The 24085-nt window shown below is 47.9% G+C and overlaps 2 protein-coding genes across 15 annotated transcripts in view; one reads left to right on the top strand and one right to left on the bottom strand.

Annotated features, from left to right (window-relative positions):
* Nucleotides 1-13896, bottom strand: part of CASP7 (caspase 7) — a 30942-nt gene extending 17046 nt beyond the window's left edge. The window contains exons 1-2 of one of the 4 annotated variants that reach the window (XM_045040697.1): nt 13554-13896; nt 8255-8364 (exon numbers count right to left, since the gene is read on the bottom strand). In XM_045040697.1, the coding sequence (XP_044896632.1) occupies nt 8255-8364 (110 nt within the window). In that variant the 5' untranslated portion in view covers nt 13554-13896. The other 3 variants (XM_006938193.5, XM_045040698.1, XM_045040696.1) reach the window with 3 other exon arrangements.
* A 6086-nt stretch (nt 13897-19982) lies between these two features.
* The window catches only part of NRAP (nebulin related anchoring protein), a 70983-nt gene continuing 66880 nt past the window's right edge, over nt 19983-24085 (top strand). The window contains exons 1-3 of one of the 11 annotated variants that reach the window (XM_023240955.2): nt 19983-20425; nt 20747-20841; nt 21420-21507. In XM_023240955.2, the coding sequence (XP_023096723.2) occupies nt 20354-20425; nt 20747-20841; nt 21420-21507 (255 nt within the window). In that variant the 5' untranslated portion in view covers nt 19983-20353. The remainder of the gene's footprint in view (nt 20426-20746; nt 20842-21419; nt 21508-24085) is intronic. The other 10 variants (XM_045040694.1, XM_011287568.3, XM_011287567.3 and 7 more) reach the window with 10 other exon arrangements.

The raw sequence follows: 24085 nt of genomic DNA, 5'->3' as shown, positions 1-24085 counted from the left end.
AACAAAGCAGAGAGACCTCTGACGATAAAAATTGATAAAAGAATTTAAAAAAAAATTCAGGAGGGAGATAAAGGACAGAATTCTCTTGAAACAGCCTCAAACTGCTGTCTGTATGATGGCGGGGGGCTCTAGAATTTAGAACAGCTAACAGGACTCAGTCCTCTCTCTCTTTTTTCTTAATGCTTGTTTATGTTGAGAAAGAAAGAGAGAGAGAGAGAGGGAGAGAGAGAATCCCATGCAGGTTCCGTGCTGTCAGTGCAGAACCCGAGGTGGGGCTCGATCTCACAAACCGTGAGATCATGACCTAAGCAGAAATCAAGAGTCGGATGCTTAACCCGCTGAGCCACCCAGGTGCCCCGGCCCTCATTGTTCCTCATCTGTGGAACAGCAGACAAACCCACTGTTACACATGCGTGCCAGACAGAACACCCTGAGCCCCAGCAAGCTCAGGGTTTAAACAGGCAAGGCCACACTGCACAACTCTTACTTGTGACCGCGTGTTCCCCCGAGAAACAACAGGTCTTAAGTTTCATAGCACTTTTCTGCACCTAGGCTTAATTCTGTACAAATAGTGTTTTAACATTTTTATTACTATGAAAACCTGATCATTTACTTCCCTTCTTCACTTTTTTCTTTTAACCATACAGCTAGCTCATGATTTCCCTTCTAGAAGAGCAATAACCTATAATAACTGGAGCTATTCTGCATGTGGGGGAAGCTTCAAAGTCTCTAGATCCCGTCACCATGCTTTAGAGGTGTGGTTCTCTGCTCCTGAAACGGGCACTTGACCCTCTATCAGAACGCCCATCGCTAGCCCTGCTGGAACTCTGGCCAAGCCCTCAGCTGAAGCAGGGCAGAAAGGGAGCAATTTCCACGAAGAATTAAATTTGCTGACCCACTTGGGTAGAAGAAAAAACCTGCTCTGCTGGTGGATTAACGTGGCTGACCAGCTCAACGCAATGCAGTTGTGACTGGCACTTGATGTATGGGGTGAATCGCTGGACCCCAAGTTAGACCCAGGTCTTGGTGCTGGTCTTGCTGGGTGACTATGGGTAAAGTATTTTACCTCTCTGGTCTTCACCGTCCTTGACTGTTATGGGAGGGAGCTGGATAAATCACATTTTTAAGGCGTCTTCCAGTTTTAACGTTACGGTTCTATGATTTCTTCCCTGTCAGGAATCATGTACAGTTTCTTCCTCATCGGGCAGTTCAGTAAGCTGACAGTTACTGTATTCAATTCTCATCAGCAATCCAGTGGACAGGTATTCATATACCTATTATGCAGAGGCAGAAACTGAGGTTCAAAGAGGTCAAAGGACTTGCTGGTACCTCAACTAGTGATTGGGAGGCAAGGCCAGAACCAGAACCTGGGATGTCCACCTCCACACCTCCATTGTTGCCATTCTAAAGTCATCACTGCTTCAAGATTTATTACAGCATTAAATCGTTAGTACGGTCTACGTACAAATTTCGGAGACAGGCATCCAGTATTCTGTAGTATGAATTCGAAGACTTCCTGTATTGAAAAGTAAACTCCCTGGGTATATTTTACCATTCTCTTTCTTTTAGGGGGCCCAGACCTGGCCTCTCTTAATCAGTGGGTGTGATCGAATGGCTTTTGCTTAACATATTCTTTGGAATGAGTTAAGGTCTGCTATCTTTGTTCTGTTCTTTAATTCCAAAGCATTGCTTCTTCTGAAACACCCTCCCCTCCAAACGAAAAGACAGGCCACCAGGATCTTTCTTATAATTATGCAAATAACACACATATGTAAACAGGGATCTGTTTACATATAACACTTAACTGGTGGAGAAACCCAAGTTGCAATGCAGGAAAAAGAATTATAACCTGTGGCATCCATTAAATACACTCGAAGAGCACACAGGGCAGAGCACGAAGATGATATGGAAGACAAAGTCCATGGGATCTGAACCAGCGTCTCAAAAACGGGGGATTTATCAAGTTTCAAAAATGAGGCTTTTCTCCTGCCCCCTTCACCTGGTAAATGGAAGGATAAGCAAACCTCTTTGCAGGGACACAAAGGCTCCACCAGGGCCCAGGGGAAATCTGAGTGCATGAAATCTGTTTGCTACTTTGTCTTTTATTTCCCTTAATGCTGACCTTGAGCAGAATTAAGCCTCTGATTTCAGAGCTGAGGTATGCCTGCGAGAGAACACGTGTGAGGCTGCTGGGTGGGGCCTGGTCTCGTACCCTCGATGGCTCCCGGTGTGGTGCCACCAGGCTGTGGGCCTCCACTCACTTTCTAAGAATCTGTGTGCTTTGTAGCTTGGCCTGACCATCACTGTCGCTGTGGCTCTTCCTGGGCCCTGATAACTCAACTTCCAACTCCTCTGGCTCTCCCTCCTCCTCCCATAGTTCCTAATATACTACAATTCAGCAATTAGCTATTCTCAGCCATCAGCCATTTTCTGTAGCCATGCCTAGACATTCTAGAAGAACCTGAGTTTACATTCAGGGCAGGGACCACACTGCTAACACGGATGGCTGGTAACCTGTGCCAGGTGCTTGGGTTACCTTTACTTCAAGAAGAATCCCTCTATAAGTTCGCAGATGACTTTAGGCCTTGTTCCTTAAACAATGGCTCAAGATGAATGCAGGCTGTGCACATACCGATTTCTCCTTTTTTCTTTTTACTTCTACTAATTTTAACTAATTAAAACACTTTTACTAATTTTAAGTTAATATCTTGCATGTCTTTCCTTCGCGGTTTCCTGTGTTTTCCAACTGTTCTTCAATAATCGGGAAATAAAACATTTTAATGCATTCTTGTTTTTCAAAAAAAAAAAGAAAATTAAGTTAAAGAGCAGTTGGGTTTACTCAGGGTCCAATGGAATGGAAATAAAACGAGGCTGTGGCGCCATCTAGTGACAGTGAGGCGAAAAAGCCAAGACAAGTCTGAGAGCTTGGAACTACCTGGGGCCATGGAGTCCTCCCAAGCTTTGGGGGGAAAAAGGAGACTTGTTTCCCAGAATCCTTGAGGTCTCCAGGGGAGGGCACGTGTCCTCAATTAGAGAGGGGCAAGAAGTGCCCCCTGATAGCAATTCTGACGCCCCGAGAAGGGAGCTGGGGACAGGACAGTCTGGGTAGGGTGCCACCATCAGCTGCGGGGAGCACTCCAGCGCAGTGGTTGATGCGCTCACACGTCGGACCTGTGGCATAGCGTCCCTCACTCCGTGGAGGTGGACCGTTTGCTCTGCTATTTTCAGGTCACCTCAATGAATTAAATTCAGCAGAATAAACAACTCCCGTTTAGAATCTTAAGTAACAGAAGTGAAAGTAGACGGTGTTGACCAGTCAGGTGTGACAGTGGACACCTGCTCTTTGCGGCAAATCCCACTGTCTGGAGTTGCACATAGGGTCTGGTCCCATCACATGCCAAGTCCCTGGCACCACCCAAATCCGTCCTGCGCTCTTGGGCAGCAGGGCCAAGGCAGCAGAAATGTTCAGGGAAGCAATGGAAGGTGGCAAACACCGTTTTTTCTGTTAGAAATAATGGATTTCGTCATCCCTTTCCTAGCCAGACAGTTCAGGGGTCACTATATGACTTCAGCTATTCCCTGGGGTCCAGGTGCCACTTTCCTCCTCGCCTCTCCCCTCTTCAGCCCTTCAACCCTCTTGGTCACAAAGTCTGGCACATCTGGGGCCAAAGGCGAAGACTCCCATTCTCGCCCAGAGAATTTGCAACAGCACCCCCTTCAGGCCCTGCCCCGCACTGCAGCTCTGCTGCTCTGGCACTATTTTTTTTTTTTTTTTTTTTTTGGTAGGTATGGTTGATCAAGTCACTCTACTTAAACTTTTCCATGACTTCCTTGTTCTTTAGGATTCCAAATCCTTAATATGACTGACAGACAAACCCTTCTAAAGTCCGGCCCCTGCCCATTTACTTTAATTCAAATATTTGATTGGAAAATGGAATTGAATTCAAGTATTTTGCAAGGATAATTGTTTATTTTGATAAATGAAGCTTGATGTCAACATCAGCCATGCTATAAAAAGGTAGCGAACTAGAATACAGAAAATTACCTGAGCTTACTGACCTTTTCAAAGGACTTAAGGGGGTAAAAAACCCCAATACCACAGACCATGTCTCTTCCGTAAAATGATGTATCTTAAGGCAGAGGTGTTCAAACAGGGCACTCAAAGACCTTCCAAGGGGTGCAGACATAGGATATTTTAAGGGAATTCATGATCAGATCCTCAACTTGCATGTGTATTTTTCCGAAAACTGGTCTGCCTGAGATCCTGCCTCCCCTGTTTCCCATCTCCCACCAAGTAAAAGAAGAGCAGAATTCTCATCCACCCTGATTCTTAGATGGTGTCAAAACCTCCACATCATCTAAGAGACAATTCAAATATAAGTATCTGTGGGTCTCCTTGAATCAGGCACTGTAATGGGCTTCCTACTTACACAAGAGTCTAATAAGGGTGAAGGATGGCATTAGAAATGGGGCTGTTTGGGGCCACCCTGGGCTGTTCAAAATTCAATGATGTGTTTACAAAATATACTGAATAAAAATAAATATAGAATGGAAAGGGAATGTCGTGGCTCTTAAATAATGACTTTGCCTTTTTCACTTCCTGATTATTTCCAAAGACACTATCGCTTTTGAGCTAGAGTTCTGTGACAGCAAAGCAAATAAACACTGAGAGAAGTGAACACAGCATCCGGCTTTCTTTGTGCCCTTTCCTCCCTCTTTCCTTCCCTCCCTCCCCACCCTACATCCATCCATCCAACCTTCCTTTCTTCCATTCATCCATCCATTCATCCATCCATCCATCCATCCATCCATGCATCCATCCTCTAAGAATTAGAAACAAGACGGTTGTCACAGGGATGCCTTATAACACATTTGCTGAACTGGAAATGGTATCAGACCTTTATTGGTTGAAAGCAAATCTGGTGTGGCAGATTAGTTTGACAAGAAGGACTGGCTTTGTCAACTAGAATATACAGCAGACATTTTACGTAAGTGAATGAGCTACATTCGCAGCTCTAAGGTCTTAACCATGAAATATTTTAGAAAGCAGACAGTTTAAAAGCTTTTATCAAAAAAAAAAAAAGGATACTGACAAATGTTTATCATCGCTACTTTAATTATCTTATCTCTGTTGGGGATATTTTGGGTTAAACAATTTGCCTCTAACTAAAGAGGAACAGGTTTAATTAACAGTTTTTTGAGAAGTTTTGGTAAAGCCTTTTGAGCATACTCCCCATTAACGGAAAAAAACCAATGTTTCTAAGGGCAGAATAACAAACCCTTTTGTAAGTCAAGTAATTTGTAATTATTTTCGATACAATTGAAGGACCTAATTGATTTGTCATTCTTTGGCACAGAACTTAGAAGGAATTCAAAGAATTAAGTGACATTATTATCACAAAACTGTTGCCATCTCACGTACTTATTCATGGTTTCTTAGCGCTTCTACCTCTAAAAATGACAAACAGGCAAAAAAGGTGATACTGAACGCTTCCTTATTCTGGCAATGGCTCTCATTTATCCACGTATGCATAAGCTAGCTTTTGAAACGCCCGCTTTCCCATTATAAGTTGCAATTTAAATGCAATTTCTATTTAATAATTATCTTGATGAAAAATGATTTAATAGTGCTAATGACTTACCAACATTTGTTTGGATCAACTGTGAATTAATAAGAGTCAAGACAGTAACTTAGTCTCGGAGAAATTTTCAGTGACTTAACACAGCAGAAATTTCTTGTAATACTCATGATACCTGGAAAAATGTCTTAAAATTTATGCATACATAGGGGCGCCTGGGTGGCTCGGTCGGTTAAGTGTCCAACTTTGACTTGGGTCATGATCTCACGGTGTGTGAGTTCGAGCCCCGGGTCGGGCTCTGTGCTGACAGCTCAGAGCCTGGAGTCTGCTGCGGATTCTGGGTCCCCCTCTCGCTCTGCTCCTCCCCCACTTGCACTCTGTCTCTCTCTCTCTCTCTCTCTCTCAAAAAAAAAAACCTTTTTTAAATTTTGAAAAACTTTATGCATATGCATTGATGCACACCTTTAGGTTACAGAGATGCACGATGGGGAGATCATTCAAGCAACTAAATCTATGACAGCAGAATAAAATACTGTGGGGGGAAATAAAGCGAAAAAACAAGAGTTCCAGGAAAAAAGAAACAACAAAAATTCCAGCTGTTAAAGACAGCTTGCTCGTGTACATTTTTAAGGGAGAAACGTGGTTACAAAAGTACTGTGGATTCAGAGTCCACTGAATACATTTAAAGAAGTGATTTTCAAATGTCAGTATTTACAACATACCGCTGGGTTTCATAATTTCTGGGAAGTGTACCACAAGGCTTTACTAAGACTTCCGAAATGAACGTTACACAGTTCCTGTTTCTCTGTCACCGAGAGGCAACCTGCTTAACCCAAAGACTCAGAGACCTGGGAAAACTGAAATATTCTCACGTCCTTTGCACCTATTTGCCAAGAAATTTATAGGTCACCTTAAAATATGTGTGTGCAGATAGGGGCGCCTGGGTGGCTCAGTCGGCTGAGCGTTCGACTTCAGCTCAGGTCATGATCTCACAGTTCGCGGGTTCGAGCCCCACGTCAGGCTCCGTGCTGCCAGCTCGGAGCCTGGAGCCTGCTTCGGATTCTGTGTCTCCTTCTCTCTCTGCCCCTCCCCTGCTCACTCTTTGTCTCACTCTGTTTCTCAAAAATAAATAAATGTAAAAAACAAACAACAACAACAACAAAAAGTATGTGTGTGCATGTGTCATTTTAGAACGTTATTTTGCAGCTCCGTGAACGAAACATTTGCTGGCCACTGTTCTAAAGGGCTCGTACTGGATCAATTGACCTTATGGCTTTCGAAAGTTCTCAGGAGTTGCAGCTGCATGTTCTTCTCATTTCATGGGGTATCCTTGACCCTAAATGGCCACCAAGGCCAAAGGAACTCAGGTCCAGGATGTGGAGGTCTTCTCACTTTTCTGAGTCCTGTCCGGGATGGTGTGACCCAAGGGTTTCTCTGGGATTGTTTGGAGGGAGCCAGGCTGCCCCTCATCACCGGCTCTTCCCCTCCTGAGCACTGCTTGGGAGCACTCCCTAACCTCAACTTTGATCTCTGTCACCGTCCCTCCCAGGTGGGGCTCGGCTTAGGAGACGCCGAAAAGTCTGATGCTTCTGACCCACAGTGCCCTCCGGCTTCTTGCGAGGAAGCCCTGTTGCCTGCCGCCCCATGGCCAAGGGTGAGGGGAGGTGAGGGGCCCCTCCGGGTCCCTGCGCTCCTACTTTTAAATGGAGAGCACAGGAGAGCTGTTGGGTGGTGGTGGTACCACGTACGTTCTCATCTCAGGTCCACCATTTACTTTTTCTTAATTTAAAAAAATGTTTATTTATTTATTTTTGAGAGAGAGCGAGAGAGAAAGAGAGAGAGAGAGAATCCCATGCGGGCTCTGCACTGTCAGCACAGAGCCCCAACGCGGGGCTTGAACTCACAAACCGTGAGATTACAACCTGAGCCGGAATCCAGAGTCGGATGCTTGACCAACGGAGCCACCCAGGCGCCCCTCCGACATTTATTAACTGTCATCAAAGAGGCAAGCTGGTAAACGTCTGTGTGCCTCAGTTTCCCTGCCTATGAAATGGCGATAACGATAGAACTATCTCCGGGGATTAGGAGGACGGCGTGCCATACTGAGCTAGCACACGAGAACGCAATAAATTAAGTTGTTGGTATTATTATTATTAAATGCCAAGATCTGGAATTTTAGAAGTGGACTCAGAAACAACGAGGTGAGAATCAGCAGACGGCATGCTTCCTTCAATGGAGGGCTACCCTAAAACCTCCTGTCCCATGCCCCTGGATTCTGCCTGGCAGCCAAACCTGGTCCCAAAGGGCAGCAGCAACCCAGGCTCTGCCCCGATGGAGGCTGCCTGCAAATCACCTCTGATGCGGACAGCCCCTCCCTCCTGGGCAGGTGCCACCCAGATGCACAGCCGCGGAGCCGGAAGCCCCCCCCCTCCCCCCCCCCCCCCCCCCCGCCGGTCAGTTTGGTTTCCCCCACCTCTGGGCTTGCCCCCAGAGACAGGAAGTGCACACCGGAACCCGAATGTTGTCACACACAGCTGTCAGGGTTCTGTGCAAATCTTCCACGCGCAGCACGGACCTCCTGCCCTGAATGTCCCTCTCCCCACGCGTGTGTGGAGATGGCTGAGGCATGGCAGGCTGGAGGGGCCCGGGGCCCCTCTTCAGCCCAGGAAACGTACCTGAAGAGTGATGGCACAAACGAAGACCGGTCTGGCTTAGCATCAACTGCATCTCTGCTTGCTGAGTCCCCAGCTGCCTGCTCCACGCCACAGCCCTGATCGTCTGCCATCTGGAAGGAAGAAAAAAACCCAGAACCTTGGTATCTAGTGCATCACTGGCCTCATGATCCTTTTAAGTAGCACTCATTAGATGATACAGGTTTTTTTTCTAAGATTTTTCTTTAATTTAATTTATTTATTTTGAGAAAGACAGAGACAGTGTGAGCCAGGGAGGGGCAGAGAGAGAGAGAGGAAATCCCAAGCAGGCTCTCCACCATCGGCGCAGAGCCCAAGGCAGGGCTCGAACTCACACTCGAGCTCACAAAACTGTGGGATCGTGACCTGTGCCAAGATCAAGAGTCAGAGGCTTAACCAAATGAGCCACCCAGGCGCCCCTAGGTGTTGCGGTTTTTGATTAAGCCTGGAGATGAGCAGTCTTGCATGTTTAGGCTCCAGGGCTCCTGCACCAACCATTCATTTAAATGCTCGAGCGCCAACTCTATTTGAGGCATTGTTCCAGAGAGGGAGGAGGCAGCAGCAAAGAGAACAGAAGCTGTGCCCTCAGGGAGCTTCTAATCTGGCGTCCCTGATTTTGTTAAAGGATCCCCCAGTAAGAGAAGCTGTGGAAGGTCTGAAACAGGAAACTCCCCCTTCATTCCTGACAGGTGACAAGGTGCTCAAGCTTTGCCTGGCATCGCTTGAACCCCGTTCGAAAACATTAGCAACCTGCAAAAAGCAAAAGCTCTCTGTGTCAGACGGTTTTCGGCGGGTTCTACCAAAATACACAGATTTCCATCGTATTATTTTCCTCTTCCAGAATCTTCAAGAGATCCCTATGATCCAACAGTTCAAATCTAAACCCACCTCCTTGGGTCTTAAGACCCTTTATGATCTAGTACTGGAGTTGGCAAACTCCGGCCTACCGCTTGTTTTTGTAAATAAAGTTTTATTGTTAATACAGGCATACCCCTTTGTTAACATATTGCCTATGGCTGCTTTCCTGACACAACCAGAGTTGAGCAATTGCGACAGAGACCATACGGCCTGGAAAGCCTAAAATATTTACTACCTGGCTCTTTATTTAAAAAAAGTGGGATCGGGGCGCCTGGGTGGCGCAGTCGGTTAAGCGTCCGACTTCAGCCAGGTCACGATCTCGCGGTCCGTGAGTTCGAGCCCCGCGTCGGGCTCTGGGCTGATGGCTCAGAGTCTGGAGCCTGTTTCTGATTCTGTGTCTCCCTCTCTCTCTGCCCCTCCCCCACTCATGCTCTGTCTCTCTCTGTCCCAAAAATAAATAAACGTTGGAAAAAAAAAAAAATTAAAAAAAAAAAAAAAAGTGGGATCTCTTACTAACCTGCTACTCCCTCTACTTTAAGACGTGAAACCAACAATAAGAATAGAAACTGACTTATTATTTGCTGGTGCTAATTGCTTTGTAAGCATCATCTTATTTAATACTTTCAACAATGCTGTCGGACCATTCCTGTGATCACTGCTTTTTGACAGATGAGGAAGGTGAGGTTAGAAAAAGGTAGATGGCTCGTCCCAGGTTATATTACGAGTAAAGAGCAGGACTTGGATCTGAAGCCAGCAGCATGCACCCCACCCAGAGCACACCCCCCCGTTACCATTATACCATGCAGCCTCCCAGCATCCTTAAACATATTATGCTCATTTCAGGTCCTGTCGGGGCTCACAGTTCTCTCTTTCTGGAAGTCACCACTCATACATCTGCTGGACATGACACCTTTGTCCAGCGGGCTAATAATCAATCTTCAGAATTCCGCTTAAATGGCACCTCCATAGGGAGGTCCTCCTTGATTACACCTATCTCATCAGCTCCCCCCACCCCTGTTCTCTTTGTCTTTTTTTTTTTCCATTTTCACTCTGCTTATTTGTAGCTCAAACACAACAATTCTAAGCTCGTCACGGGAGAAGCGCCCAACACCCAAAAGGTGCCTACGAAAGAAATATTAACTGAAAGGAAAGCTGGAAGAAACAAATGTCGCAAGGGAAGAGAATCTGCTAAAAGTGATATGGCCGGTTAGAAGAGAGTTTTAGTAGAGCCTGTACTAAAGCCGTTTTTCCTATACCCAGTCCTGTTTCCTTCCCCGTGAAGGGCTCGGCTTTCAGTAACAAAGGAAACCCTCTCCAGAGTCTAATGTCTGCTGGTCTCAATCTCTGAGCAATTGCACAGAGTGGGTGCGCAGATGCAGGTCTGCATTTCTGTTAGGCTCGCCCAGGGATGTTTTCACTCAGTCAGAAAACAAGAAGGCATCCACTGGACACAACACACTGTGCCCCAGAGCACAAGTAACGACTTCTGGAGGTGGGGAGAAGGAACCCAGCTTGAGGGGAGGGAGGCATCCAAGATGGCAGAGTGTTGACCCAGTGGCTGTGAGGAGTTCTGAGTAGTATTATCACGTCCCCTTGCAGCTTACCTGAGGGGTGAGCTGGGCAGTAAGGAGAGAATGGAGACGGAGGGAGGGTCCACACGAGCTCTCTACCATGACTGTGGGAAGTCAGGTGGCCATCTTGTTTCTCAACACCTCATCAACCCTCCACCATCACCAGCAACGTGCATTGTGTGTTCAGCGGGGGGGCGGTTAGAGCGTTCAGATTAGGGTGCAAAATGTTTCTTGAAAACAGAGATGACCCCATTCCCAAAGGAGATAAGCAGGAATCCAGGCATGCAGAAACGCTCGATAATTTTATCTCCTCTCTTTTACGTAGACTTAGTTACTTTTCAGTGTGGATTGTTGTTAGCAAAGCACAGAAATACTTTTTAAAGTTAGCAAGTTAAAGTTATACAAGAGCCATCAGAAGACACTACCTTCAACATGTGGTAATTAAGCCTTGAGCCTTTTGCTAATGCCAGTCTTTAAGGCTGGATCTAGGATGTATCATGATAAAACAACGTGACCAATTTTTTTTTAAAAAAGGACAAACCTAAGCAAAACAGCTCCTAAGAAAGCCAGACTTTTGCTCTGATGGTGTTGGGGGTGCTGGGAAGAGCTGGGCAGCTCCTCCTCGAATACTTACTGGGAGCCTAACGCACCAGGCCGTGTGCTAGGAGCTGGGGACACTGCTGTGAGCAAACTGACCTGGTGCTGCCTTGATGGGGGGCAAACTTTGATAAAAGGAGGGCACAAATGTCAAGCTGCGATTGTAGTGAGTGCCTTGCGCACCAACAATCTGTGGCCATCCCGGGGGACCCGACTGGGCCTCAGAGGAATTCGGGAAGGTTCTCAGGGGAGGAGATATCTGGCCTGAGGTCTGAGAAGGGGAAGCCCAGAGGGTACAAGGCCGGGGGGTGCTGCAGGCAGATGGGAACTGCACACTCAGTAAACCCTTGACCTATTCCGTCAAAGCAGGGGTGCGGCTTAAACTGCTTGTCCTTCCCAGCCACGTGGAGGGGACTTTGGACTTGACTACAGAGACATAAAATTCAGGCTTATGTCTATGGATCAGCCGTGGGAGGCCTCCCAGAGTTTTCCGTCCAAACATTAGGCCAGAAGGGTCTTCAGCCTGAAACCTACAGCATCTTGCTGGGTTGATGCTGAACGCTGCGCAGAGGGACAGGAAACATTCAACGACTGTCTTACTCCTGTGAGGCTAGGCTTGATTTCTGGGTGAACTCAAGTTCACCCAGAATAAAGGTGCTGACCAAGTGAGGTGCCTAATCCTGGCCACATCATTTCAGTCAGGCCAAGGCTTGGCTTTCCACAGCCTACCCAAGAAAATCCTGGCCTATCTCACCTCTGCTGCGCCTGGAGAGGGCAGGCCTACTGTTATTTTCTTGTGTTCATCCCCTTTGTAAGGGCTCAGGCCGTAGCCCCCGAAGGAGGAAATAACCTGTAAGTAAACCAAGGACAGGGCCACGTAGCTTGCCAGAGCAAGAGTTCAGGCGAAATGGCCTAGAAATGACCCACACAGAATAACCCACAAACTCAACGCTAAACTTGAGTACAACGGTGAACGGTAGCAAGGTGACCGGCAGCCTGCCTTTTTTTCACTTCCTCAAGAGACCTTCAAGAGCTCAGTACCAGGGGCCCCAGCCAGGACGACGGTAGCTCCAACGCACTGAGCTCCGACGGAGGGCCTGTGCACCTGTCACCTCCTTACAGCCTGGCAGCAACCGTCAGCCCGCGGTCACCACCGATCCCATTGAACAGACAGGCACAGGGAGGACCGAGGCCCACAGCTGACAAACAGGGACGCGGGGACTGGCGCCCAGGGCCGTCAGACACCCGAGCGCTCACTGCCCGCCTTGCGAGAGATCGATCCCCTCCTTCGCGTCTCAATCCACGCCCCCTTTTTCCAAATCCCGAACAGCCCGAACTGCCCGGCAGTCCCAGCTGGTTAGCGGGGAAGGGAGGGCGCGCTGAGCCGAGCCAGCGATGCCGGAGGGGGGCGGGGGGCGCGAGGGCCCTTTCTTTCCCCAAAGTTTCGTTGCGGGCCGGCTGGGGGGATGAGAGGGGGAGCAGGGCCAGGTGGGAGGGCGGTTGTGGAGGGAGGGAAGGAGCGCACGCTGACCGGAGGGGCGCAAGCGGGGGCGGGGGCGGAAGTTACCAGGCCCCGGCGCGGCGGGCGGCGGGGCGGCCAGCGCTGGCGTCCGTCGCGGTCCCTCGGCGCTGAGGGTCTGAGGCCGCCCAAACGAAAGCGAAAGTAAAAGCCCCGGCGTGGCAGGGGGCGGAGTCGCGCGGGGCAGCCCCGGGCAGGCCGGACAGCGGGCGACGCCTGCTGCTCGCGCGGCCGGCGCGCACCGCCCCTGGAGGGCGCCCTCTGCAAAACTGGTGGCCGGGTCCGCACGCTGTCCGCGTTCACCGCCCGGGGGAAAGGCGCCTGTGCAAAGTTGGCCGCGCACCCCTAGAACTTGCCGGATAAAGTTTGCAGGCAGCTCTGCGATCCCGACGCCGCGCTCACAGTCCCCGGGAGCGCACCTTCTGCACCCCCGGCGCTCTCCAAGGGACCCGGGAGCGCGCTCGGCAAACGGGGCGCGCACGGAACCGCAGCCGCACACCCTGAAGAGCGCGCCCCGCGGACTTCGCGGCGCTCGAGGGTCGGGCGCTCGCCAGGGGTTCTCCCCTCCTGCCGCTGCTGTCCCCCGTCTGCACCTCCCTTCGGGTCTCCGCACCGGTTCGGGGACCCGGTTCCCACAGCCAGAGGGCTCTTCCGCAGCCAGGCCCCCGACCCCAGTCCGTGCTGGTGGCGTGCCCACCCCGGGGATTGGGTGCCGGGCGCCCGCAGCAGCTGGAGCTACCTTCTCCGAGGCGGGACTCCTGGGACCAGCCCTGGGGTCGCCGATGGGCTTCCACTCGCTGGGGCGTCTCGGTTCGCGCGGGGGGCGGTAGGACCCGAACTCCGCTCTGTCGTCGTGGACGAGCTCCGTCTCCTAACTCGGAGAACTGGTCTGAAGTTAGTGCCAGAATCTGTCCTGCTCGATTTACTGAGCGCCCCCAAGTGTCAGCCACTGGGGATGTGGCCGTGACTTAGTCGAACATGGAAGGGACCGTGCGCTCTTCCGGATCCCACCTCTCTCCTGCCCCTGCGCCCCGCACACGTGCGCGGATGCACACGCGCAACACACACATGGCGTCTTCACCCTTGGGCCTCCAGCCGGCGCCTCCTATGCCTCTGTCTCCAAGCCCGCTCAGGGAAGCGACTAATTAACGGGTCACACCGAGGTGTGAATGTATGAGAAGTTACACTTCTACCTGTGCCAGAAATAACTGCTTTTGAAGAACTTTCAACCACCTTGAGTGAAAGGAAACCGTCGTGGCGTGAGATCAGGCAAGGACCACATCTTGTCGTTTTGTTTGCTGGCTTTACCCTGGGCCCGAGACTAAAGTAACCGTCTAGAATCTCACCAGGTAAGGACGCTTTCTTGGTCTAGGAAGGACTGGCTCCAGGTAAGTGTCAGGGCATGGCTGTAATTTACTAACTGCTGCAAAAATCCCGAATTCCCGAATGTTTTAAGCAGTCACACTGTTTCCAATATGGCTGTGTTATATAGGCTGGAAATTTGTGCCCACGGCCCCCATGGTCGAATGTTGGAACTCGATGCTCAGTGTGATGGTTTTAGGAGTTGGGTATGATTTTGGGAAGTGCTTAAGTCTTGAGGGTGGAGCCCTTGTGAGTGGGATTAGTGCCCTTATAAAAAAGGCCTGACAGAGCTTTCTAGCCCCTTCTACCCGGTGAGGACACAGACGGAAGTTGCAGACTGCATCCCCAAAGAGGGGGTCTCGGGAGAACCCCATCGTGCCGGCACCGTGATCTTGGACTTCTAGCCTCCAGGACCGGGTGAAATAAGTTCCTGCTGTTTATAAGCTATTCAGTCTGTAGTATGTTGTTACAGCAGCCCAAACAGGCTAAGGCAGTTTATATAACATCCATGTTTCTAAAATGTTGGGGATAAACTAAGTCCTTGTAGGCCCTAAGATAATTTGCTGTTTTAAAGGAATTCGGTTGTGAATCCTTTGAGAAGTGAAAACTACCAGTAAGGAAAATTGGTTGCTTTCTAATTTAATTTATAAATTTAAGTTTTTTTTGCAGGTTATTCAGGAGATAGAGTGAAACACAATGTTAGATTTGGAAGGGACCTTAACTACTACTCCCTCTGCTCATTTTATAGGTAAAGAATCTGAGGCTCAGAGGAGTTTTCCACACCCTTCCTAGCAGCAGAACCGGGATCAGGTTGCCTAGAAAAATAATGAATTTTCCATCCTCAAGAAGTCTCTACTGTAAGTTATATCATGCAAATGTATATTTGTATTGCACGTAGGAATTCATTGCTGGCTGAGAAAGATGGTTTGAAGGAAAACTTTCTTTTTTCAGTTCTTTAGTGTGGGCTGGCATGGGGAACCCCGAAGATATTGCTCTGAGGCTGGATTTTCCCAGTATTAACAAGTAAAATCGTGGAGATATGGAAGAGAAGAAATAATTTTGAACTTTTCCCTCTTTAATAGTTTTACTGAGACTTTAGATCCAAGTGACATTCTAACTGTATTTCTTGTGTCTCTCCAGCCTTGGCCCATGCCATTGTCTTCTGCTTCCTTTCCATACTCACATGATTAGCATGTAAGTCTTCCTCCTCCTTCCAGAAAAGTCCCCAAACTCCATTATTCAAATGGTTTCCCCAGGGCTAGACTTCTGGGTGCTCCTGGACTGGTCCCTTCGGCCCTTCCCTCTGGCCCTCTCCTCTTGCCCTGGTGAGGATCCCCCCCTCATCCTGCTGAGCACAGGACCCCCAAAGGATGCCACCAGTGATGTTTCTCCAATTCTTCACAGCACAGCTCAGACCAGGCTATGACTTTATACAGGACTCCATTGAAGGCTATCCCTTGTTTAACAGAAATGCCCAGAAATGTCTTAAGAGTCACAAGCCCAAACCCAAACTCTGGTTGAAGCACCGGCAGCCTCCTTCAACGGGGGGTGGTGGAGGGGAAGAGTGGGAAACTCTGGGCTTAGGCACAATTCCCTGAAAGGGGGAATTCGTGTTGAACCTATTATCAGTTAATTGTCTCTCAGCTCCGCATTCACCCTTTTTGTCTGTTCCGTAAAAATTAACCTGGGCCCTTTGTGTAGTTTTCCTTGCTTCCCTCCCCCTGCCATGTTATGCTTTGCCTGTAGGGGGTGCTGGACAGAGATTACAGGAGGAAAACCAGTATCTCTGGTGTGCTCCTGGAAAGTCAGGCTCTTACAGAGGCTTCTCGGGTTTCTGTGGCACACCCAGCTTCCCTGGTGCCCAGCTACTGCTCTGCCTACCAGCCGGCAGCATCCAACAACCCTGGCACTCCCTCACATGGTCTTGAGATACCTCCCTATGAACCTAGAGAGTCGATTTCCAGGAAGTTCTAGGGGCCAGATTTCTAGCAAGTTCTACCAGCACGGCATGACAGTGACTTCTCTGTCATCTAGTGAGTCACAGCCACACTCTCTTCAACAAGATTTGGATCTCAGCCCCGGGGTGGGGAGAAGGTGGGGAGGACTGTCTGTCTCAGTTCAGAGCAGGGGTAGCGCCTTATTACGCTGTTATGTTACGTCACGTTACTTTACGTGTTATAGGCCGTGCGCTGTGGTAATTAGCTCAGAATCACGTATTTGACTTTATTGGCTCTTCTTTCTGTGGTTCACTCACACCCTCACTCCTGCCTTGTGGAACCACTCCCCAAATGAACTACCAAGTCCTCACCTCAAGATCTGGTTTTGGGAGAACACAAACTAAGGTAGACATGCACCCCCCAGCGAGGGAGGGACAATTCCAGTCTAAGCAAAGTGACAGGGACAGAACGAAGGGTCGGGAGCTTTCTCCTCCCTCTGCATTTGTCATCTCCCTGTAATTTCAAAACCGTTTCACATCCATGGCCCTGGGGGGCACCGGAAATGACTCAGAGCTAGGAAGAATGACCTCATCTTCTGGATGACAGAACCAAGGTACAAAAAGATCTTGACCTGCTGAAGCAACGGGGCTTCCATCAACAGGACGAAATTGAAGAGATAAACAAGTGCTCCGTTTAAGTTCATAAAGAAAGTCAGTTATCCACAGACTGAACATGATAGCGATTCGTTTGAAACGAAATGCGGGGTTTTTCACTGATCCCAATGTCCCTACGAGTCAGGACTTCCAAAAAAAAAAAAACAACAACAAAGAAACGTGGGGCAGTGTTGGCAAAAGCATCCAAATCAAGGACCCAGAAGATTCTCCATGGCCTGGCCCTGGCTCACCACAACCAAGCCCAAGTCTCGGACTCTCTGCTGATTGGACGGCATATCGGACACCTCTCAGGAGCCACCTTATTTATTTATTTATTTATTTATTTATTTATTTATTTACTTATTTATTTAGTGTTTATTTTTGAGAGGAGGGGAAAGGCAGAGAGAGAGAGGGAGACAGAGGATCCAAAGCTGGTTGGTACCAACAGCAGAGAGCCGGATTCAGGGCTCGAACTCATGAACGGTGAAATCATGGCCTGAGCCGAAGTCAGACATTCAACCAGCTGAGCCGCCCAGGCGCCCCAGGAGCCACTTTAGATCCACACAGCCTCACCTGTCTCAGGACCTCTGCCTGCTTGGGTTGGTCCAGCCTCAGCACTGGCAAGTAGCTCTGTGTGGGCTCTGGCCATCTTCATGGGGCCACGACCAACAGTGTCTTTGGCCTTCTGTTGTCTTTGCTCTTTTCCCCTGTCGCTGTTGAAGCATAAGATGCTGGGGGACGCCACGGGCATATACACAGCATGGACGCCTAGGGAAGTTAACACCCAGTGGGACTCCCACCAATGGGAGACAAGGGCCAAGAGGTGCATTCTTCCCCCTTCCTTCCTGTAGCAGATGTTCCTGATTAGAAGTCGTTTATGGACTCTTGGAAGATGGCGATCGAGCTGTCCAGTGCACCTCATATCAGGCAGTGGCTCCTTTGAGAGTGAACCTTCATATTGACCCCCTCCCCAACTGCACCACCATTTCCCACCTCTTTTCTTCTCCCTGGCACTACATTTCTAAATAAAGTCCTTGGACATAAGCCTTTGCCTCCTGTTCTGTTTTGCGGGGAACCCAGGCTAAGACACGTCTGAACGTATCCCGAAGGCCACACGAGTGTCGTGTGCTCCTTGGCTACGGCTTGGATGGGTGGCTTAGGTAGTCGCTGTGGCAAGGTGGGGGAAGGGCTCTACCGGAAGTGAGCAGGGTGGGATGGACAAAGGAGCGACCGCCCACAGTGCCTGTCAAGCAGAGGGGAGCCCTGTGGATCTCGCTCCAGCAGTGAGCGGTCACCCTAGTTCCTTAAGGTGTCCGATTCTAGTTCACTGGGCTTGTTCTCCTCGTGACTTCCGATCCCTAATAAATGCCTTTTAGAAGCAGAGGTAAAGGTACAAATCCAATTCAACGTCTTCATTCTGGTAATTGTTTTCACAAGGGCGACCTCGAACCGCAGTGGCTAGGCCACCCCTTAGAGGAGTGGTAAGTGGCTTTTAACTTACATGGAATCTGACTGTAATTCCTCATCCCTCTGAGTCCTTTCTCAGTGATTACTGGGGCTTGCACCCAGCCGCCCAGGAAAAGCTTGAGAAGCCTGTTAAAGAGCAGGATGTTCTGGGAACACTTCAAGTCCTGCACCAGCTTTCAGCGTGGGAGCCTTCCGGAGCCTGGGGTCCCTGCTCGGGGTCCCCTTCCTGCTGAGAGAGCAGCCTTGGGTCCCGCTATCTACCTGTGGGAACCCCGGACTGCAGCCCCTCCTTCGTGTCGTGTGAATGCTGCTTTCTGCTTTTTCCCCACTTGCTTTGCAACCTACTCCCCCTTCCCAGCTCAGTACTTAACTGAACATCTTTTCTGTGTCAGGCCTTGTTCCAGGCACTAGGGAAAGAAATGACAAGAACCAGGGATCCTGTTTTGAAGGTACTTGTATTTTGATGGAGGATACAGATACTTTTATTTTATTCTGTTTTATTATTTATTTATTTTCAAAACGTTTTCTTTATTTTTGAAAGAGAGAGCGTGAGCGGGGGAGGGGCCGGGGGAGGGGGGCAGGCAGAGGATCCGAAGCGGGCTCTGTGCTGACAGCTGCGAGCCCGATGTGGGGCTAGAACTCAGGAACCGTGAGATCGTGACCTGAGCCGAAGTCGGATGTTCAACCCACTGAGCCACTCGGGTGCCCCGGAGACAGGAAATTTTAAAATGCAGAGATTCTGATATTCAAGATGTCCAGTGGTGGTTAACTTCAATGAAGAACATAAAGCAGGGTAAGGGCCATAGAAAGTGGTCAGGTGAGGGGTGGAAACAGGTGAGGTGCCATCTTTTGGAAGCTGTTTCTAGAAGGTCTGTTTTCAGGTGACATGGAGGTGGACACTGAAAGTGACGGAGGGGCTTCGTGAAGCCAGGAAGAGAGGGTTCATCTTTAAGCTGCCCCACTTCAGTCCTGGGAAGGAAGAGAATAAACAGACCTTCTTGGAATGATCTAGGATAACGTACAGAGACCAAAACACTGAGAGGTCTAGTGTGTTCTTATCCTAATCAGTTTTCAGCCTCACTGTTGTGAACATCTTTTTTATTTTTATTTTTTTAGATTTTTTTAAAAAGTTTATTTTTAGAGGTTAGAGTGGGAGAGAGCCAAAGCATAAGAGACTGTTAAAAACTGAGAACAAACTGAGGGTTGATGGGGGGTGGGAGGAAGGAGAGGGTGGGTGATGGGTATTGAAGAGGGCACCTTTTGGGATGAGCACTGGGTGTTATATGGAAACCAATTTGTCAATAAATTTCATATATAAAAAAAAAAGTTTATTTTTGAGAGAGAGAGAGATTGAGAGAGCACGCACAAGTGAGGGAGGGGCAGAGAGAAGGAGACACAGAATCCCAAGTAGGCTTCAGGCTCTGAGCTGTCAGCAGAGGGCCCAACGCGGGGCTAGAACCCAAGAATCGTGAAATCATGACCTGAGCCAAAGTCGGACCTCACTGACTGAGCCAGCCAGGCGCCCTATTATAAACATTTTTAATAGATAAAGCTGAAATTCAGATACGGTGTTTACCCCTCCCATGGAGTGAATCAATCCTGTTTTGTTTCTTGTATTTTTGGGAGCTGGCCTCTCTGCTTTAGTCACAGGCCTCATAGAGCAAGCTTTTCTCATTTGATCATTGGATGAGTGTGTGGCCTATCTCTTTGTATTCTTTTCTTGGGTTATGATCACAGGTAGCGTTAAACTACTACATGCTGCCTAATCACACACGAGGATTTGATCACCCACATAAACATGATGCTGTTGTGAGTTCATTTTTCTATTTAGAGAAGCACGTCAGCTAGAAATACCTCCAGCTCATTTCCCAGACGCATGCGTGCTAAGCCAGTCGCCAAAATAGCCCCTTGAGTAAGTGGCAGCTTTAAAAACCATCCAGCTGCTGACTTCAGACTAGAAGGTCAGCAAAGGAAAGTGGAAGTTGGATTTTGAATGAGCAAGGTGTCCACAAGGTTTTGACGGTGGTCAGGATTTTGGGAGACTTGAACAGCTAGCCTGGGACTGTTCCTTGGATTTCTTGCCTGTTGCCTCTTTTTGTCTGCTCTCTCCGGACATCACGATGAATGTGCAAGCTTGTTCTAGGTGTGGGTATGGAGTTTATCCTGCTGAGAAGATCAGTTGTCTAGATCAGGTCAGTAGACATGTTTTGGCCCGCGGAAATAAATTTACCAATACGGGAAATTTATCTTCTCACGTATGGATGTGTGGTTGTTTTTGAACCATCCAAAAAATGTATTTCTCACCTTTCTTCAGTTCTACCCATTTCTATCTGTCTTCTGTGTTGCCTTGAAAAGGTTATTCATTTATTTAACGTTGTATTTGTGTGTATGTGTACGTGCGTGCTTATCCCCATATTATCTCTAAAGATGAGTTTTTACCTGGAAATGTACAAGAATCCTGAGTCTGGGAAAAAAAAGGTATTTCTGTTAAATCTTTTCTGTACAATTTCTAGATATGGCATAAAGCGTGTTTTCACTGTGAAGTTTGCAAGATGATGCTATCGGTTAATAACTTTGTGAGTCACCAGAAAAAGCCGTACTGTCACGCGTAAGTGTTTGATGCCCTGCCCCACCACCTCTTGGGTTTTGTTTATTTTTTAACGAGGAGCCAACCAGAGCTTCAAATCACACAGTCCAGAGTTATATCCAAAAATTGTCTTCCCCAAGGTTTTCATTTACATATAATCACTGACGAGCCCTAAGGCAGGATTTTATGCAAAGGACAGAAAGTTGAAAATTTCAAATTTCTTACAGTAAAATGGTAAATCTATCCACTGTAACCACATATCGAATTATTAAATACTGTGCAGAACAGTGTAATTACCACAGATATACCTATAAAGCTTTAATTTCTTTCTTTTAAAAAATTCCAGAATCCATTTCTGGGGTTTTTTTTTTTCAGAAAATTTTTAAGTGGTCATTTTCTAGTTGAAATTTTTGTACGTTCTATATATTGAATTTATTTGATTTAATTTTTCTTTCTTTAAGGCCTTGCTTGGAAAATCGTGAACTTAATTATTAAGTTGTATATTTATGAATGTAAAAAACGACTACCTTTAAGAATAGTCACTCAATCATCTTGGGTAAAATACATTTCTAATTCTGGTTTATATATATTTTTTCTAGCCATAACCCCAAGAACAACACTTTCACAAGTGTCTATCATACTCCATTAAATCTAAATATGAGGAAGACTCCAGAAGCCATCCATGGAGTAAGTTACTTAATTTTGAATTTCAAAATAGCCTTTAAAGAAACTTTTTTAATTAACTCAGGTTTTTAAGTGTCTGTGTCGACATCGAACCTGCTCATTTTCTTCACTTACATGTGCAAAGCGCATTTAAGTAACAAGTGTTGCTATTTGCCTTACACACTATAGGGGCCAAGACCCAAGATAATCTAGCTTGAATATCCAAGGTATTTGAAATCTTTCTCTGTCTGCCAGTCTGTTCACACTGATGATGGTTTACCCGATAGGCCCTGTATGCACTAGGTGCCTAATATGTAAAATGAAGTTTATAGAGTTGGAAAATATTATAAGAGCCTTTCCTTATTTTTTCCCCTGATTATTTTGGTATAGAAAATTAGGGGCACCTGGGTGACTCAGTTGAGCATCAGACTCTTGATTTTGGCTCAGGTCATGATCTCACCATTCGTCATATCGAGCCCAGTGTTGGGATCTGCACTGACATTGCGGAGCTTTCTTGGGATCCTCTCTCTCTCTCTCTCTCTCTCTCTCTCTCTCTCTCTCTCTCTGCCCTTCCTCCACTCATGCTCTCTCGCTCTCTCTTTCTCAAAATAAATGGATACATGAATTAATAAAAAGAAAAAAATTTAAAGAAAAAAAAAGAAAACAGTAAACCTCTAACCCCACACTCTTAAATCTTTCTAGATTCAGTAGTTCTTAACAATTACTACAGCCTCTCTTTCCCCTTGGGATAGCGGCAGGTCAAAGAGGCTTTGATTTGGAAGACATGTTTGCACAGACATGCATAGACAAGCCGTGTTGATAAGCCAACCTCTTTTTTTTTTTTTTAATTTTTTTTTCAACGTTTTTTTATTTATTTTTGGGACAGAGAGCGACAGAGCATGAACGGGGGAGGGGCAGAGAGAGAGGGAGACACAGAATCAGAAACAGGCTCCAGGCTCTGAGCCATCAGCCCAGAGCCCGACGCGGGGCTCGAACTCACGGACCGCGAGATCGTGACCTGGCTGAAGTCGGACGCTTAACCGACTGCGCCAGCCAGGCGCCCCAAGCCAACCTCTTTTGAGAAACCAACAATGGGGTTTTGTCAGAGAGCCGGCTATTGACCGGACGCTCGCGTTTATTGAAACGATGACTCATTTAACTTCTTTCCCCCTGCCCCACAGAAGTTGCTCTGCGGGATGGAGCTGGCAACTTTCTAAAATTAGAAACTTGCACATGAGGGGGAAGACTGTCTGTGATCTGCCCTCCGCATGTCCCCTCACCTCATACTGCCTCTCCTGCCTGGGCAGGCTCCCCTTCTCCGCAGGAAGACCTGTGTTACATGGAACCTCCCCGATGCCCACTGCCATGTGGCTTATTTCACTAAATGCTTTGCACTGATTGTGAGCTTATTTCTTAGCAGGCTTAGATAACATTTACTCCACAGTCATTTAATTCATTTAGTACACGCCACAATCTGACAAAGTAAGTACGATTATCATCCCCTTCTGCTGAGGAACCTGAGGTGCAGAGTGGCTCACACATGCCTGATCTCGAAGAATTCGCAAGCAATCCTAGATGGCCGAGAGGGTTAATTCTAGGAGGATCTTGTTTTCATCTCCTCATGGCTAAGGGCAGCTCCACAAAACTACAGTAAATACAGAGCGTTGCTCCTACTGAAACAGTGCCACGCATTCTTCTAGGCTCTTTATCCGTCTTACCTTGTTTTTTTGTTTTGTTTTGTTTTTTTCACAAGAATCCCCTGTAATATTATCATCTTGCAGCCGGGGAGGCTGAGGCTCAGAGAGGTTGAGTAACTTGGGCGGTTTTACCCAGCTAGTTGAGTGGGTACAAATCCGGGTCTGTCTGACTTTAGAACCCGTATCTTAAACAGCTCCATTGGCCTAGCGTTGCGTACCTAGAGGGGAGCAAACTGTCCGGAAGGAAGAAGGGACTTGTTTATGTTTACAAACGTCCAGACGTTTCTGAAGTTGCATAGCCAGAGTGCGGCAGACTAAATGCAAGGAGAAGTGGTTACACATCAGATGGCTCTTTGTGCGTATTGCACTGTCTACAGAAAGAACCGTGATATCTTTATTTTTCCACACGGCGCTGGCTCTTAACTGGCACGTCCCTGCCTTACAATCCTACCACAGGTCACACGGTATTACCTTTCTTTGAGGCGGAGGTGGATTCATTTTGTTTTAACTGTGTGTGACAGGACGGATCTGAAGGGAGATTATCGCCGGTTCGGTTTCCAGGCACAGGCAGGACGGCTGTGAACTTCCCAGGATGCCCGTGTGTGCGCGTTCGTTTACATCTGTGCGAATATGTGTGTCTGTGTATAAAGATGTACGTGTGCGTGTGGGGAGTGTATGTACGTGTGTCTGTATGTGTGAATCGTGCACAGGCATACACACGCGTGTATGTGATGCGTGTGTACACATATGTGCGTGTACGTGTATGTGTGTGCCTATGTGTATGTGTGAGCGGTGTGTGTGTGTGCATGTGTACGTCTCTGTATATCTGTGTGTGCGTGGTGTGTGTGTGTGTGCGTGCATATGTGCACGTGCGCGTGTGCATGTGTGTGTGTATATGTGTTATG

The sequence above is a fragment of the Felis catus genome, chromosome D2 (assembly GCF_018350175.1).
Source record: "Felis catus isolate Fca126 chromosome D2, F.catus_Fca126_mat1.0, whole genome shotgun sequence".
Lineage (NCBI taxonomy): Eukaryota > Metazoa > Chordata > Mammalia > Carnivora > Felidae > Felis > Felis catus.
Note: the sequence above shows the minus strand (reverse complement) of the source record. Positions and strands in the feature narration are given on the sequence as shown.